At 40.6% G+C, this 19,471-nt stretch overlaps 1 protein-coding gene across 16 annotated transcripts in view; it reads right to left on the reverse strand.

Moving 5' to 3' along the window:
- Window positions 1-19,471, reverse strand: part of LOC103676028 (LIM domain containing preferred translocation partner in lipoma) — a 644,793-nt gene that overhangs the window by 242,569 nt on the left and 382,753 nt on the right. For all 16 annotated transcript variants that reach the window (XM_040621467.1, XM_040621465.1, XM_040621452.1 and 13 more), the window contains one exon: window positions 3,601-4,290. In XM_040621467.1, coding sequence (XP_040477401.1) covers window positions 3,601-4,290 — 690 coding nt within the window. The remainder of the gene's footprint in view (window positions 1-3,600; window positions 4,291-19,471) is intronic.

Here is a 19,471-nt window from a genome sequence, read left to right on the forward strand (position 1 = left end):
ACAGGGCAAAGACCATCTGTCTTTAATAAAGCAGAGGCTGACACAGATGAGGTTTGGGATAAGGAAGTGGGTATTGAAGCTGACTTGCCCTTGGGTCACTGTGCACCCAAGGGCGATGACTGGTCTCCAGGTCCTGGCTCTGGCGCGTTCAGGCTGACTCGCCTTATCTGGACACTGGAGAAAAGGCACAGCCCGCCTCACGGGCATGTGCAGATAATGCACAGGACAAGAGTTCTTTAACTGCACAGCCGCTAGCAGACAGGAGCTTCCAGAAAAAAGCCAAAAGAGAAGACTCCACTGTGTCTTTAAGAGGATTTCCAGTGGGAAAGGAATACTTCTTTCTTATAAAGACTTGCTTATAACAATATTTTTCAAGGAACTAGGCTCAGATGGCCCAGGAAACACATTATGGTCTCCTGTAGCATGCAAATTCAGTGCTCAGCACATTATGGGAACATAAATATAATCAGGATCCCCCGCACTTTGCAGGTTCGCGGGCTGCCTCCTTCCTTTCTTCACTCTTTTCTTCTTGTCTTTCTTCTCCTTTTTTTCCCCCTTCTATCCTTTCCCCTCTTCTTTTATATTGTAGGAAAATTAAAGCAGCTCATCTCAAATATAGGGGAAATTTATTTCCTTCATTAAACACAACCACCACCACTTTTTCCTTAATGGGTCCAATGTCAAATTCCTCCGAACTTCTCAATGTAACAAAAGATAATTGTCTTAAGGTATGAAGGTACGTTTTCCACCGGTGGCTACAACAACTGGAAATAAATGAAGGCTAGTGAAAAACCTGAGTAGTCCTCACTTGGCAATGATTCAGCCCTTGGAAATTTCCAAGCCCTCTGCAATCATTAATTAATTAGCGAAGATGATGTTCCACTTTACTGAAGCTGGAAGCGTGACATAAAGAGGTCTAGAGGCTTTCCCCAAGCTGAAAGAGGAATGTCAAGGGAGGAACTGGGACTAGAATTAGGAGCTCGTTTCTCAAGCCAGCAGTCACATCACTAAGCCAAGAAGAGTCAATACTGGGACAATAAGGTCCTCTGTGCACAGGTGCAGTTGAATACAGCAGTGTTGTGTTCAAAGACCAACTGTAGAAAGCCCACCCCTTCAGTCACCAGTGCCCCCACAGCACACACAGGACATGTCTGTAGCTTCATTGACCTCCTTCCCCTTTCCCAAAACACAGACAGATGGCTACGGGGCAACCTCTAACCACTCTCCTTTATAATGGCAGCAAAAACACACAATTTAATTTTTATGTTCAAAATGCACAATATGATGATAAAATGCATGATATGGTTATAAATAAATATTTCAAAAAAAATCTAAATGATATGAAATCCACTGATACCCAGAATCCACAATAACATAGATCATCTTGAATCATTACCTTACGCCACTAAGAAGGAAAATGAAGTTTTGTGCTTTCTGGTGAGTGGTTCATCAAAGCTGATTCTGGCACCCTGACTGGATGGGTGAGGGCAGACCAAATGTTAGTCATGTGGCTGGACCTGACATCGTAGGTCCAGCTCTTGCAATGGGTGCTGATTTTTTTTCCCCTACAACATTGGATTGGTTCAAAATGTTGAAGAGGGACTATCTGTGGTGCCCCATGACAGGATGGGTAAACTGGCTCAGACCTTCTCACCAGATGATTCCCTCCACCTAGACATACTTTTCCTCTGGCTTATGTCTGTTTCCCCAGGTGTGGTGACGGCATCCTTAAACAACACAGGGCCCGTCTCCTTCCCACAGGAACATCCCTCCAGCTGATCTAACAGGGCAAAACTGCATGCCTATCTGAGCTTAAATGTGGATGGCAATTTTCCCAACCTGAACTGTTAATCTTTCACAGGAGAATTTGTCTCACTTATACCAAAGTGAGGTGAAGTTAAACAACCCCCCTTTTTTCTAACCTGGTTGTTTTTGGGCCCTCCTGGAAAAACTCTTCCTCGAAAACTGTAATGTTAATGAAGGAGAAGCCTATCCAGCTTGGCTATTCTGGATCAACTTTATTTAAAAACAAAACAAAACAAAAAACCATCAATAAAATTTCTTTGCGTGGAGAGATTTTGAAAAGACAGGCTTCCAAGAGTAATGTTTCAAAAACATGTAACATCTTAACTTGGAATCTTTATGTCGGAGAATGACCATGGCTGGTCCACTTTCATGTAATGAGCATTCATAAAGCTAACAATTGCCTCCAGCTACACACAGGCCCCACTGGAAAGGGTTCTTTTCCTCTAAAGAACTTAAAATTCTTCTGGAACATAATTAATAAAGCAGATACTTTCATGTGAGAATCGTGCTTTAGTAAACACCTAACCTGGAGAGCAAGGACCTGACAAATTTTTGTTATAATGTTGAAAATGTGAATAGGTATGTCTGGAAACTGACAATCTCAAATGGGTAAAGGATTACACACACACACACACACACACACACACACACTCTCTCTCTCTCTCTCTCTCTCTCTTCCATAATCCATCTCAACAATTACCATTTAATTTTCCGCTAGTCAAGGGCTCTCTAGTTTCTGATTTCTCACAGCTCTAACTAAAAGGGAGGGCTCAGCTCCAACCCAGTAACTGGACAGTAGCTTGGTTTCTCCATCACATCCCCTCCAAGTAACTCTCCTTGGTTCCTCTTGTCAGGGTGGGAGGAAACATCATCATGTTGGTTCTAGTACTCATGGAAAACCCAAGATGTAGGTGAGAAGGTATACGTAGTATTATATCGTAACTATTCACAGGAAGTAACTGAACGCACTGACTTAAGAGACACACGCTTGCAATTAAATCAAACCACTGTTATGAAGAATTTTTAAAAATTTCCTCATATAGTTAAAGCCTGGAGAGGAAGATTCTTCCTGGACAGTCAGTGACGGGGATAAACAAGAGGTAGTAAAGGAAGATTATACTGCAGCCCCTTCCCAAAGGAAACTAGACGAGGTGTCTGCGTTATCTTGAATCCCCCTGACCTCACTCACCTCCTGGGCTCTGGCTCACTTGTTCTGTCCCAGCAGCCCTGAGTTCACTCTGCCCGAGGCAGAACCCGAAGCACCCCCCTGGCTGGGGTTCTGACTGACTTCACCTGAACCCAACCTGGCAGCACCACACCTCGTGTGCCCTATACACCTGTTCCCTACAATCCTGGGAACTCCCCGTCCCCACTAAGCTATGAGATACTGCAGATCTATTCAGAACCCAAGTAAATGTAACATGCAAGTGGGAGGAAGCTTCTGACCCACAGAAGGGAAGCTTCGACGAACAGGAGACGTGAGCTGGAAGACAAACTACTTTCCTTTCCTCTCCCTGACCAGACTGTCCTGATCTGTTCATATAGAGTCTTCTGGAAGATGACCCCCAACACTGAACAACTGGTTGTACCTGATCCTAAACAGTAGCCAGACGAGTAACATACCCCACATAGGGTCCCCCCCCCTTTCCTGCTTCACTCATACTTCCCTGGGACTCTACTTCCTAGCGACACAGAAGGAACACATACCCTTTTGCCTTAGGCTCTGCTTTCTGGGGAAAGCAGGCCAAGATGCACACTCGTTCAGCCCCGTCATTAGGTGGGAGAGCTCCCTACCTTTTGTTGCAGTGGTGGTGCGCACGGTGCTGAAACAGGATCTGTGATATAGGTCTTCTTGGGACCAGCAACTGGATACATCCCAGCCGGGTTCTGGTTTCCTGTTCCAGAAGGAGTGTACCCTTGATCCCGCTTCCAGGTATTTGGGTGACCTTGCTGACCATAAGCCGGATCAGAGTCATTTTTGCCCCCATAGCCAGGCCCCGCTGGGCAATAGGCTTCATAATAACGTCCTTGGTTGGGGGCGTACCCATACCCAGGCTCAGGCTGAAGTCCTGGCGGTGGAATATAGGCATAATCCATGCCCCCCCGTGTTGAAGGAGGTGGGCACTGCCCAGAAATAGAAACTGGTGGAGTGTTATAGCTCTGGGGGCCCGGGCCCGGGCTATAAAATTGTCCCGATGAAGGAGCAGCCATGTAAAGAGAGCTGGGCTGGGCTGACTTCACTTGCACATTGAAGGTAGGCCTGGAAGGGGTGGATGCCGTCGTATAGGAGGCAGGGACTGGTGGAGGCTGGGGTTTTAGTGTTCCAATTGGTGCCACTGGGATGGGTCCAGCCTGGGGTGCAGGCTGCGGTTTCAATGTAGACTTTTTGGTTGCTGTTAGAGGGGGTTGGTTTGGTATAACCATTCTTTTGTGTCCTGTGACAGGGGTGGAGACCGGAGGAGAGGCTGTCGAACTAGTAGAGCCCTAAAGTGGGAAAGAGAAAAAAATAAAAATAAAAAGGACAAAGATTACCATTAGTGAAAAATAATAACACAGAAATGAACACATACTAGTAACTGCCATTATTATCTCGTATTAACTCTGTAAGATACAAATAAGGCATGATTCCTGCCTTCTTAGAATTCAAAAACGAACACGAAATTCACGTGCATTTTTGTGTACTAGCAATGAACAATCTGAAAAAAAAACTTAAGGAAATGATTCTGTTTACAATTACATCAAAATGAAAAAGAAAATACTTCAGAATACAGCTGACCAAAAAGGGCAAAAGACTTACACCTAAAAGTAAAAATCCTGCAGAAATAAAGACATAAATAAATATAAAGACATCCTGTGTTCATGGATTGGAAGACTTAATATTGTAGAGACATTAATCCTACCCAGAGTATTCTACAGATTTAATGCAATCCCCATCAAAAGTCCAATGGCAATTTTATAAAAATAGAAAAAAATCAGCCTAAAATTCATATGGAATCTCAAGAGATTCTGAATAGCCAAAACAATCTCGAAAAAGAAGAACAAAATGTAGATCTCACACTGTGTAATTTCAAAACTTATTACAAAGCCACCATAATCCAAACAGTATGATAGTGGCATCAAGACAGATGCACAGACCAAAAGAATAGGCCAGGGAGTGCAGAAATAAACTCTTGCATGCACAATTAGTTTCTGATGAGGGTGCCAGATCATTTGTTTGGGAAAGGATAATCTTTTCAACAAATAGTGCAGAAAGCTGAATATACACATGGAAAATAGTGAAGTTGGATCCTTACTTTATACTATATACAAAAAATAACCCAAATTTTTAGCTCTAAATGTAAGAGTTAAAACTTTATATATATATATTATATATATTATTATATATATAAAACCTTATATATATAATAATATATATAATATATATATAATATTCTATGATTTATATATATTTGTTAATAATATATATTATATATATTATATTAATATATATTATTATATATATAAAACTTTATATATATAATATTATATATATATTATATATATATATTATATATATATAATATTCATGAAGTTTTGTTTTGTGTTTTCCCCCCGAGTGAAGAAAACACAGGGGGGGAAAACACAAAACAAAACTTCATGACATTGCCTTTGGCAATTTTTTTTTTTTTATTTAACACTGAAAGCACTAGCAGTAACAACAAAAATTAACTGAACAATGTGATCTCAACCAAATTATCCAAAGACTTAGTCACCATTCAGCTAGAAGGAAGTACCGGAGAAAGAGAACAGAGGACTGGGCCAAAGGAACAGAAAAAGTAAAGCAAAGAGCTGTGTTCATGACATTGCCTTTGGCAATTTTTTTTTTTTTATTTAACACTGAAAGCACTAGCAGTAACAACAAAAATTAACTGAACAATGTGATCTCAACCAAATTATCCAAAGACTTAGTCACCATTCAGCTAGAAGGAAGTACCGGAGAAAGAGAACAGAGGACTGGGCCAAAGGAACAGAAAAAGTAAAGCAAAGAGCTGTGTTGAAAGAAACAAACACCACAAGAAGCACAACCAAAAAGACGCTAAATTTTAGACCAAAGATTCCTGTCAAAGAGGGATTTGCCAAAGATAACTCAAATGCAGACTCCTCTTCCTTTTCTATCTGCTTGGTTTCTATTGCATTCATTCATTCAGTTCAGAAACACTTACTGAATATGCTAAGAATGTTTAAGGACATAAAGATGAAAAGATCTCACTGCCAAACTAGGAGAGGTCTTGATTAGGCTGGGGATAAAGAAAGGCTCGGGCAAGGCTTGGAGATTTAGACTTCTATCCTCAGGCATTAATCTATTAGGGATCCGAAAATGTGCCAGTGACAGAATGTTTTCATGTTACTCTGAGTTGCTATAATTAGATCTGTTGCTATAACACATGAATGACCACACCCTGATTTTGTTGTTTATTAATTTCCAAGCAAATTATTGTATGCATAGAAAGAGAGAATGCAAAGCCTTATATTACTCTAGTGTCATTCATCCACACCGAGATACTGAAGGTACGTAGCCTGTGGGAAAGATGATGCTAACAGCTTCTTCATGCCCACTTCCCTTCTTCATCACTCAAAGAATTTCAATTCTATTCAAGGCAACAATGTGCCCAACTTAAAATACTTCCCTTGACTATGTTGTAGGTAGGAGTTGCTTTGGGACACAGTTCTGACCAATGAGATAGATGCTAAACATCTCTGGGAAAACTAACACTCTCCTAATTAAGCATCACCCCTACTTTGCCCATTTCCTCTTTCCTGATACATGGATGAGGGGTTGAGATGGGGCAGCTGTCTTGCCCCTCCAAAATATACAAGTCTCTTGACTCAGACGTATAGCTTTCTGAAGACAGCTTTCTGGTTATCTATGTTGACCTAGAGATACAGTGATTCTCAACTGGAGAAGAAATCACCTACTGACCAGGGAAGTTTGTGAATGAGTGGGGATGACTTGTCACGGTGACTAGGGGACGCAATGATCATTGCATGAGCAGACAGCAAAACACATCACTGTCAAACCCAAGATAGCAACAGTGCTCCAGGTGAAAAACACTGATCGATTCTTGGGCCACAATTCTTCTGTCAACTACCTGTGAAGTTCCGAGATGTGAACCAAGGAGGTCACTGGTCCTCTCTAGCATCTCTCCTCTACAACACTCGCCACCTCTTGGTTCAAATAACTGCTCTGCCTCTTCGTCCCCTTGAACCTAAAGGACATGACAGCTCTGACTCTGCTAGCTCGAGATTATCGCTCTGTGCCTTCAGGCTTCTCTCTACCCAAATGGGCCTGTGTACACACTGCATTTATAAATCAGCGTGCTACCATATGTGTTGGGATCCTGACTGTTACGGCTCTCTTTTCCACATTTCCTTTGTCTCAAATTCTATTTGTCTACTTTCCTGGGGATTTTGTAATCCTAGATTTAATTTTCTAAGTTACAGGAGGCTGTAGAACACAGTTATCTTTTATCCTCCCGCCCCCTTTTGATACTAGCCTTTCAGGGGACAACCTCACCATTTACTTTTGTAATTTAAGCAACCTGAGTAATATTGTCTCGGCAGAGTAGCTTTTCACTTCTGCACAAAGATGGCTCCAAGAGTACCCAAGAGAAAGAGATTCAGTTTCCCTTTAAGCAAGGTATTAAAATATACAGCCTGAAGAAATTCCTAAATAAATATGCAGGTAAGATCCCAACATTCTGTAGTAGGAAGCATGGCAGAGTCAGTTTGAGCCTAAAAAAAGGTCAGTTTTTTTTTTCCTAGTCAACCAGTCAGTCTTAAAAAATGTCAGCATAGATGGAAATGAATATAAGAAGGAATAAAGCTTTTCTTTTCTTTGATGACTCAAGATCAGCCGAAACCCAGAGTTCCTATTTTGAACACTTTACAAACCCAACTATAAATGGAGACAGTGACTGAGCAACTGGGCTAATGACAGGCGTGCTCTCTGCCGCAGCTGTAACGAAGTCTGCCCCCAGAGCAGATCCTTCCACAGTCACAGATTTGGAAATGAAAGCCAATTACATTGATAAAGTAAAGCAAAAAAGACTTAATGTCAACCTCACTCCTTAGAAGCAACTTCTTCCAACACAATTCTCTTTCTCTTTTTCTTTCTTGGTGAACACAGACCCAGACACACACACACACACACACACACACACACACACAATTTAAACATCCCTAGAGTCCTTGAAGGACGGCATCAGGGTATAGATTCAGTAGCTACCACTTTCTTCTAGGAATATCTCGCCAGTAGACTCTCTTTGGGGGATGAGAAGGTTTCTCACAACTTTATTATGAATTCTGCTGTGTATATGCCGGCATGTTTCTGAGTATTTCCTATATCATAACCACGTTAGTGAAAATAGCACATTTAGCTATATTTTTTCCCTTTGCGATTTTACATTCTTTACCTCATTGGAGGTGGAAGGGGTAAAGAACAGGAATCATTTTAAAGCATATTTATTTATGTTCTTCATAGTTAAAGAAAGCTATGGCAACATTTTCCTGGCCCACATATTCAATTAAATACATAGTGAATCTTTTCTACTCACTGAATTAGTTGGCACTTCCGAGTATTTATTTTTGGCATATCATTTCTTTTTTGTTTTTGCAGAAATTCTTAAAGTTTTATCATGATTTAACATTTTTATTTTGAAAATCAAGCACATTTTAAAATTATGAATATATGTGTATATATATCCCCTGAGACTTGAATCTCTGTCACAGTCTTTTTATGTGGTTATTTTTCCATTAATTATTCTCTAAGGATCTTGGACATGTAAAGCTCTGTGAGGTTGATAGGAGAAAGGCAAAATCCTCGGATGAGCGGTGCATGTCTCCCTGTCCCCCGAGAGTTTCTAGTTGGGTAGAAGGGCTAATACATAATCAGTAGCTGTTGAATGGATGTTCCCATTACCAGGAAGAACTGTCTGTGGCCATAAGACAACAACAAACAAGGGGCACTGAGAGCAACTCTCATGCTCAATGCGTGGGTTAGGTCCTTGGCTTCCTTCATGGCCAAATCAGGATAATGTCTTACAGTTCCTCTTGCCCCTGCCCACCCACTCCCTGGACACACCTGTACACACACACACACACACACACACACACACACACCCTCCACTACTCTACTCTACTACTATGTCTTCTATGGAAGCCCCGCGTATTTCTTACAACCTTGCACTTGACTCCAGTCTCGTTTTCTTTCCCCTACTGTTCGTCCTCATCCCCACTTCCCTGAGCTGTATTTATTGCCATCAATTAACTCCACTTCTTTCTCACTTCCCCTCCTCAATAATGCCACAGTCATCTAACGTGACCATCTGAACCCAATCTCAATTGGCAAACGACTCTGCCTTGTGCTGAACGCTTTCTATGACATTGCGCTCTTTGTTTTTTTAAATACACTTTACAAAGACTTTCCAGTCTAGCCCCTGCCTCCCTGTCCAGCCACCTCCTTTTTTCCACCAGCACTCACATCACACACTCCAGCAATTTTAGGCGTATGCAGAGACTGGAATAGACCACACAGTTATGTCTGTACTCATATCTGTCAGCCAGGACCTCCTTCTACAGTCTCTGATCTGTTCCATCCAACTCTCTACCACGTTGCTCCCCTGCTGCTCAAACACAGCCATCTGGGCAGTTGCTTACTGATTCTGCAAGTCTCAGATCAAATGGTGCATCTTCTGTAATGCCATTCTTGACTCCGCTCTAAGGATTTTGAGGGTTTTTTCCTATGGCCCTTCAGTTATATTCCCCATGAACTTTGTACATACCTTCATTAAAATGGTTACCTTATGGTGTTTTAATAATTGACTTGCATGTTTTATAAGTTGGAAAGAAGTCAAGCCGTAAGCTCTAGAAAGCCAAATTAGCATGATCTCAAACAGACCGAGATTTGTCTTTTATCACAGATAATCCAGAACAGGCAGCCAAGAACTAACATGTCTGCTCAACAGTGACAGCAGGGATTCAGGCTCTTTCTAGGTTTCTGCTAGAAGGACTTTACTAATCTTGCTTTCAAATTGCTACCGGTGACAGGAGGCAACATGCTGCCCAACGGCCCCGGAATCACGATCCTCTTTGTCTGACTCAGGACCTCCTCTCTTCTCTCTCTCTCTTTATTAACTCTTTCCACGACCATATATACAATTTAAAATACCTTCTACTTTATGAAGATTCTCCTGAGTTCCTGTCTCCAGAATTTAGCAGTACTCCGAATACCAGACCCAGATACTCAGCTGTTTATTTCATGTGTCTGCTTGGATGTCTCATACGCTCTTCAGGCAGGCTCAACACGTTAAAAACCATTTCATCATCTTCCTTGAATCTGCCCTTCATGCTTTCTGTCTGGTTTTCTCATCCACACAGGTGTTGCTCAAATGAGAACACTAGGAGTCATTCTTGAGCCTCTCCCTCACATCCCATTCAAGTACTAAATTCTGTGGATTCGAGTTCCTAAATAGGGAGTTCTGCAACTCTCAAATATTTCCACATTTCCTCATTTCCTCTGCTGTGACTCTATTCCAAGATACCACCACCCATCACCGGGAACTCTTCAACAGCATCCAGACTGGTCTAATGGAGGGTACTCTTGCTCCCTCTTCAATGAATCCTTCATTCTGTTGACAGACTGCGTTCTCTCAAATGTAGATTTAATTACACTATTTTCCTGCTTAAGAGTTTGCAGTGGCTTGGGGAATGGCTTGGACTCTCGCTCATCTCCCTCTCCTTGAGAGCTACACATTGTCTCTCTCTCTGACACGGACTTTCTTTCCTGGCCCATGTGCCAGGCTCTCTCCCATCTCAGGGATTATACCGATTTGGTTCCCCACCTCTCTCTGAATTCTAATGAGCTAATCCCTAAGAACCCCTTAAATCTCAACCTGAGTGCTTAGCTGCTCAGTGACCTTTGCTGAGTCCTCTGGCAGAGGGAGCACTGTTGAGTCCTCTCCTTCTACACATGTCACACTTGTACCTGCCTGTTTTCACAGGGTTAGAGACTGTCCCTCTCATTCACGGCTACTTCCCCAGTGGCTTTTTCACATCATAGCCACTAGTAGGCATTTGACAAATATTTGAATACATGAATTTGAATAAATGAATGACTAACAGACTCCAAAAAAAATTCATTTCTCTTGTCAGATTACAAACAAACATGCAAAATATGAGCTAGCTCATTTCTCTTATTACTTGACAATCAAGAAACTCCATCATGCATTTAATGCAAGCTTAATTACAGTAATCTCATTAGTCTCTCCCTTCCTCTAAATAGTTCAATGACTTTACTTTTTGAATTTATTACTACTACTATCTTTCAAAGAAGCATTGAGATGATTATTTTCATTTTGATGGTTATATTGTGTATGCAAATTCTACTTGATCCTGGCTCAAATCTCTTACAGAAATAGTCAGGGGCCAAATTTTAAATAAACTTCTCATGAAAGAGAAGAGACTAATGAATTTTAAAATAATCATTAACAACATGTACTGAGACAAAATGCATTTGAACTACCAAGGAATCACAATACCTTCATCTCTAGAAATTTAATTAATCAAAGTTATCTATTCAATTTAAAAAAATGTAATTCTGCTATGTGTCAGTCGCTGAGCTTGGTTGCTAAAGCCACAAAAAAGACAAACGCAGAGTCACTGCACTCAGAGAATTCTTAATTACATTTTTTGGACAAAATGTGGTGTGATAAGTAAAAGCGTTTCTACTAAGAAAGAAAACTTTCTAAGGTAACAGAACGGGAATGTATACAAAAGCTAACGTCTTACGTGCAAGCAACTATATAAAACTCGGAGCCCCTTCATGTATTTTCATTCCGGCTATTACAGTGAGGTGGAAAAATGCCTAAGACGGTCCATGAAAATATAAATGCTAAATGACAAACACAGAATGTGAAACCAATCATATATGCAATACAGCTAAAGCTACATGAGATGTTATTTCCATACGGACAAGGAACAGACAAACTCTGGAAAGGGGGGACACTTATTTCCAGTTATGTGAACAAGCCAGTGATTCTAAGAGTAAATTCTGAATATTTACAATGAGTTTTAATGCCCAAAAAGAGCCTGATCTCATCACTAAGGATCCACACCAGGTAGGTACTTAATAAATAATGGCTGGATAAAGAAATAGCTAGACTTGGTTTCTGAGTTTGTACAATTGGAAAAAAATGCAAACACAGCTTACCTACGTCAGTTATACTACCATGCATTCCTCGTATTTGTTACTTGTTTTTGCTCAATAAAAAATCACTTCTTTGGGGCGCCTGGGTAGCGCAGTCGTTAAAGCGTCTGCCTTCGGCTCAGGGCGTGATCCTGGCGTTATGGGATCGAGCCCCACATCGGGCTCCTCTGCTATGAGCCTGCTTCTTCCTCTCCCACTCCCCCTGCTGTGTTCCCTCTCTCGCTGGCTGTCTCTCTGTCACATAAATAAATAAAATCTTAAAAAAAAAAAAAAAATCACTTCTTTGTTTTCTTCAAGTCCTTAAATGAGGACTAACCTAATTTTGATTTCTTGAGTCCACTTACTAATTATCTTCCAAAATTCAGGATTCATTGATTGATTTTTAAGTAAGCTCCACGCCAATGTGGGGCTGGAACTCACAACCCTGAGATCAAGAGTCATCTACCCACTAAGCCAGCCAGGATTCAGAGTCCCAGAATTCAGGGTTAGGACGCACAGCAAATCGATTTCTCATTCATTCAGGCCACTCACATTACTCACTTGATAGATGACCCCATGAGCTAGAAACAACCTAAAAGACCAAGAGGACAATGTATGAACATATTACTATACATTGAGACAAGTATTTCTCAAATCTGGCTGCACAATGGGATCACTGGAGGCTTTTTGATACAAATTATCTTTCATTAGCTCTTTCTAGATACAAATTATTTTAGACCCACCCACTTAGAGAGTGAACTCTGGAAATTAAAAAGGAAAGGGGCAAATGGTTCTTCGTTGAACCCAGAATTCACAACTACCTCCTTAGGTAGTTTTGTTAGGGCAGAATAAAGAGGCATAGCTGGGGTTAGGAGGCAGGAGTAACAGAAGGGGGTTATTCTAATTATCTTCAAATGACAATGTTTATATGAGTTAGACTTAGGGACCAATGCAGTGCTTGTTTGGTTCTATAAACTCTTTATGGGCAATCTGTCTCTGGGTTAATTTGGTGAAATGCATATCAGAAGTCCTGATAAAGTCCATACCTCTTGTTTCTAGGAATTTAACCTAAGGAAATAACCACAAGACACCATAGCTGTTTGGTTTCTAGAAACGTTCATGGCAAGAGAATATATAAAAATGAAAGATTATAATTTATAAGCAATTTAGATAATGGATACATGGGAGTTGTTAAAATAAATGATGTTGCATTCATATAATGGAATAGTATTCAGCAATTAAAAACTATACTGTTAAATGTTTCAAAACGTATCAACAATCCATCAATCCCACTTCTGGTTATATACCCCAAATGAATTGAAGGCAGGAACCCTGCACACTCACGTTCACAGCAGCATTATTGGCAATGGCTAACACATGGCAGCAACCCAAGTACTCACTGACAGGTGAATACATAAACAAAATGTGTATATAGACACACAATATTGTATTGCTTAGCCTGAAACAGGAAAGAAATTCTGACACATGAATGAACCTTAAAACATTGCGCTAAGAGGTACCAAGCCAATTACAAAGGACACCTACTGTATGATTCAAATTACATACGGTGCCTAGAGTAGGCAAATTCACCAAGACAGAAAGTATAATGTGGTCACAAGGGTGGGGGGGGGTGGGGACACAGGGAGTAACTATTTAATAGGTATGGAGCTTCAGTTTGGGAAGATAAAAAAAAAGTTCTAGAGATGGATGGTGGTGATGTTTGCACAACAATATTAATGCACTTAATATATTCTTTTTTTTTTTTAAAGATTTTATTTATTTATTTGACAGAGATAGAGACAGCCAGCGAGAGAGGGAACACAAGCAGGGGGAGTGGGAGAGGAAGAAGCAGGCTCACAGCAGAGGAGCCTGATGTGGGGCTTGATCCCATAACGCCGGGATCACGCCCTGAGCCGAAGGCAGACGCTCAACCGCTGTGCCACCCAGGCGCCCCAATGCACTTAATATATTCTTAAAAATGGATAAGATCATGGATTTTGGTCATTTTCCCACAGCATAAGGGGGGGAGAACAAAAAAAAAATAAAGAACAATTGAAAAATCAGTAACTTTATACATATTAAAATCAGGTTATGAAACATTTTATACTTGTTAATACTTGCATCTATCTACAGCTCTCATACATGCATACATACATACATGGCTAGAAAGAGCTAATCTCAAAATGATAACAGTGGGTATTTTAAGGGGGTGATTTTCAGTATTCTGTCTATACTTTTCCTATATACCAAAGTTTCTAACAGAACCACAATTTACTTTTTAAAATCAGAGTGTGTGTGTGTGTGCGTGTGTGTGTGTGTAAATGGTATTTCAAATAATATATATGAAAAATATATTTTAAATATAAATTATTTTAAAAATTGACACACACCAAAAATAATAGTGTAGCCTCCCAACTTATATGTGTATATGTGTACATAGAGAAAAAAACAATCATATTAAGACACTGAAAATGGTTTAAAAATATTTTTAAAAGGTGAAAAACTGCATCCACAGATGCAATTAACAGAAATTTGGGTTTTCATCTTCCTATTTTTTCTGTATTTTCCACACTAAAGAAAAAAGTTAACTCATAAATGGTAACTGAAAACCAGTAAATGGTTAAAATGATCTCAAAGACTACTTTTGAAATTAAAATCACAGGATTTTAATTGGTGTGAGTTCAAAACGTTACTGACACTACTACTACACTCATTTTCAGCTGTTGCACACCTAAGCCCCCCCCACACACACACACACTCCCCCAGGAGTTCTTGTCAGAGCCATGCAGACATCCATCGCTTACTTCTGTTCACTGTATCAACACCTGTTCACTTCACAGCGCGGCGTCCCGCACACATGAACTACAGCTAGAGAGGGGCTACTCCGAACAGCTTCAGAGGTAGAAACCGCAGAATCAGGACGGTCTGGTGTGGCACTCAGGAGCAATTTTTGGCTTAGAAGCTTTTCCATTTAATTACTTCTCACCACACTCCTGAATGGGTATCAGAGACTTTGAAGACAAGTGGCTCCCCAGACTACTGATGACACCAACGCCACTACGTCCAGCTTGTTTCCCCGGAAATAAAATCAAGATGCTACCTTGGAAGCCCTCATTTCTTAATCCCTAACTATCTGACAGGGAAGCAATGATCCGGGTGAGGCCTCGCACTTACATGTTCACAAAAGTACCCTGTCATCATGTTAAAACCAAGAAAGCCAGTATCTCAAGGAGAGTTTTCCCCCCAAAATAGCTGTGAAATAAGAAGGCATGCCATCACATTTGAACTTGAGAGGCCTTCGAGGCTGCTGTTTAGACAAATCCCCACCCGGTACAGTACACTGAGTCCCTAGCACGCATGTGGTTGGCCCTGGATAAAATGCCACTGTGAGGAGCATTAATTCAATCTGAGTGTGTTCAATAATGTAGGAACTAAGTGGGAGAAGAGCCTATTTCCAGAGCAAACGACCTCATACACGGAATCATCCCTCCTGGGGCCTATGAGCTCTTGCCCAGTCAGGCCAGGGGTTTGGTGAAAAGTACCGGGCGTAGAACTAATTAGCCAAGAAACAATAAAACACAGTCTTGGTGAGACTATGACAGTACAGGTATATTTTTACATGGCTGGTAGCACTGGAAGTTGGAATAATTCTTTTGGTGGGTAAACTGGCAGTAAAGAGCCATTAAAACGCCTATAACTTATGTTAATTGTATATTTACAAACTATGAGAGGGTGGATTAAGGAATCATTGGACACTCATCTGATGGAATGTTCACAGCTGGTAGGCAAGGGAACATGTATTCAAAATAAGTCTATAAAGAAAAGCAAAATAAGACTGCATATGTACACTGACAGAAATTTTGTACATTAGTAATGTGTTAAGGTTAGCGGGTATCTTAAAGATGCATCGTCATGTGATTAGATGTTTAATACAGCCATATGATGTATTCTCCCCTTGGTATTGCAAAGGTTGTTGGTTCTATCTCCTAGTTACCTGCAACCTTTCCAGTTCTCGCTGCCAACTTACTGATACCCAGTTCAGTCCACCATCACTGGTGCCCTAATTCACTGCACTATATACAGCAAACACATGTAAACATGCTTATATATGTATATATATATTAAAAAAAAACTGAACTGTTATTGTCCTCTAATGTATCCTCTATGCTGCAAACAGAATATTTCTAAAACCCAAATCAGATCATCACCTTCTTTTATTACAATCTCCTGAAGGCTGTCACTGCTCTTATTAGGAAGTCCAAATTCCTTCCTGATTAAGCCCGGGCTCAGCTTCCTAGTCTCCTCCCTTTCCTCCCCCAGGACTGGATGTTCCAGCCATACTGTGGTTACTTGACTCGAACACATTCCAACCCGCTCCCACATCTCACCTTCTCACAAGTATTCATCCTTCAGGTTTCAGATGAATGATGCCTCTTCTGGAAAGCCAGTCCTCAGTCTCTAAGTCTAGGTGAAGTGTCCATCACTGGTGTCCCTTTAATTGATTGAACTTCCCATATGATAACCCTTGTCCATTGTTTTGCAATTCCTTCTTTAACCTTCTCTTCCCTGGACCCCCAAGCTTTCTATGGGCGAGGACCTCTCTTTCTCATTCAACATGATGCCTTTAGTATCTAACAAACCCATACTACATAAGCATTTCTTCAGTGAATGAAAGTTATTTCCATAATGCACTATTGACAAATGTTGTGAGAGAGGGAGATGTTTAAAAAAATTAAAAAAAAAATAATGGCAGTGGTTGGTTAAATCATAACTGTCCCATACTCTTTTTGGTCCCCTCTCAGTTTTGTAAAGCCAAAGCCTTACTTAGAGGAATAACTAAGTAACAAGTATTTTAGTATGATAGCGGGTTCTTTAATTCAATCTAATTAAAAAGATATTCTGAGTTAGTCTATGTATTTTAGGTTTCTTAGCTGTAGGTAACAGGAAATGTGGTGAGTGTGGTTCAGTAGTTTTTGGTTATAATTAACTACATAATAGAATCAACCATTCCAGTATATTAGAGCGCTACTCAGAAGCCATTAAGGACAAAAAGATGAATAAAAGGGTGGGATCCCTTCTCTCAGGAAACCCCCAAGTCCTGTAGGGGTTTCTCGTTGCTAAAATTTGCATGTCGGTGGTAGAATTTAAGAGACACAGTCTGAAAAGAGTTATCTGGGGCAGATGTAAGCAAAAGGAAATTTTTGAGAAAGAAGAAATAAAGTTGACTTATTTATGGATTATTATACAATACTCTCTACAGAATCAGGGAGTATTAGACCTTGCAGGAATTCAAAGATCACAAATTCCAACCTTCTCCTCAAGGAAACGTGGCTTAGGAAGGATTCACCCCAAGTGACAAGGGCCTGACAGGGTCAGAATTAGAACCCAGTTTTCCAGACTCTAAGACCAATGTTCTTGCCATCGCACCAGAATGACCAGACTTAGCAACAAGCCTACAAAAGGCAACAGACCCAGTTCTGTTTTTCAACAAAAGTGAACCTCAGTGTATAGACTTCAGGCAGCTTTGCGTGGAAATCACCGACGAGGCTCAATGGGGACAAGTTGGGTTGCTGTGTTTTCATACAGGAGTTTCCAAAATAGTAGTGGAATTCAGTAAGGGAAGCCACCAGTGTGAGCAAGTGGCTATATTTGCTACAGTGGAAACAAACAGACCTTCGTTCACGTATTTCCAAAGGCATCTGGGTGTCCGAAAGCAAAGCGAAAAAGGCATAGGTGCTGTGTCACGGCTCTTAGAGAATTCCGTGAGCAAAATTTGCTCAGACCTATCGGATATTTCAAAGAAGAGATGGAAAGAACACCATATTCCCAGCACATTAAGCTCATAGCAAAGTCACTAGATGGTTGTTTTGTGTTTTTTCTTTTCTGCAGAAAACATGCTCATTTTTTAACGATCACTGTATCATCGTGATTTGAATGTACGTCATTCACATCATATATTGTATGGGAAAATAAAGTTTCTCTTCGAACATATTTGTTCTCAGAAATGGAGACTGTTTGTCCACTTATTGTAGACGGACAAAGGGGCTGAATTACAGAAGGGTATAATTTCTAAGGAGAGAGCACTTCGCCACAGAGTAGGAGGAAGGATAGAAAATGTTTTCATAAAAAGCGACTATTAGGGACAAATAAGAGCTCTATTCACCAAACCTGTACATATCCCTTTATCCTTGTAAAACAAGCTATGAAAGCACATAATGACTAACTGCAGCAAAATTACTCACATTCTAACTTTGCATAATCGCTAAAATGGTTCTGGTTTTTTAACCCTTCCCCTTCAACAATTCTGCACTCTTAAAAAAAATTTTTTTTTCAACCACAGCACAAATGGTTATAGCAAACGAGTGTACCAGGCACATCTGCTGTTCCAGAAAGAATTTACTCTCCTGTGCCAAATCCACGTCTATCGGAAGAAATAAAAATAAATTGCGAGCAGGTTCCGCAAATGCCCAGATAAATCCTGCAATGACCGCATGGGGTAGATGCATTTCTGGTAGCTGGTGTGGCCTGAAAAGGGTGAGGCAACGGAGCAATCTGGAAGCAAAGATTGTTCTCCCGCCAGTCTTCGTCCCTCACTCCCGCAGTGCACAGCGGACGTAGCCCCTTTCCCATTCTCTCCAGGCGACTATTTCGAGAACAGTTTATGACCTCAGAGGTGAAGGGAAATGGGCAGAGTGTTTGCAATGTACGGATAGTCAGCTTAAAAATAATAATGTCAAGAGCAATGACAGTGCTAGTGGGAATGGTCCCCCAAACCACTCCTTGCTCTTTTGTCCATTTATATTTTGGAAAGCTTTGCTGATAGAGTCTGTTCGATATTTTAGATCCTGTAGTACAGTAAACATGCTAGAATTTGGAGTAATAAAGAATTTATGTTTTCTCTTTTCTAGACAGCCACTGCTGGCTAGAAATCTGAGGATGGCTTGTGGGAGAGGTCACCAGGACTTAGGGCATGGTGACCGAGCCCTAGGGACAAGCAAGGGGATGGCAGCTAAGCCAAGAGCAAGGTATCAGCACCACTGCGGAAATCCTTTACCAGCTGAGGGGTGCAAATGGCTGACAGCTCAATCATTCTGGAATCATTCTTCCAGAGGAACCTCCTTCTGATGGTAAAATGAAGAGCAGTTCAGTCCTGTCATTGTTGTTGTTTTTTAATTAAAAAAAATACCAAAAAATGTTTATTTTTATTTTATTACAAAATACCAAACAATAACAAATTCAAAGATAAACAAATATTCTTCGGGACCCAATTTTAAGTTGGGAAAAGGTCTGAAAGTCCTGGGTCAAAACAAATTCACTTAATGTTGTTCTCGGTTTCTTCTTTGTAAGCAAGGGGATATGACTGGGAAAATTTAAATATCTCTGGTGGCTTAAAACAGCCAAGGAACACTTTTGACCTCAGATAAATTGATACCTGAGGTCCTT

This window comes from Ursus maritimus, unplaced genomic scaffold (assembly GCF_017311325.1).
Source record: "Ursus maritimus isolate PB19 unplaced genomic scaffold, ASM1731132v1 scaffold_4, whole genome shotgun sequence".
In the NCBI taxonomy this organism is placed as follows: domain Eukaryota; kingdom Metazoa; phylum Chordata; class Mammalia; order Carnivora; family Ursidae; genus Ursus; species Ursus maritimus.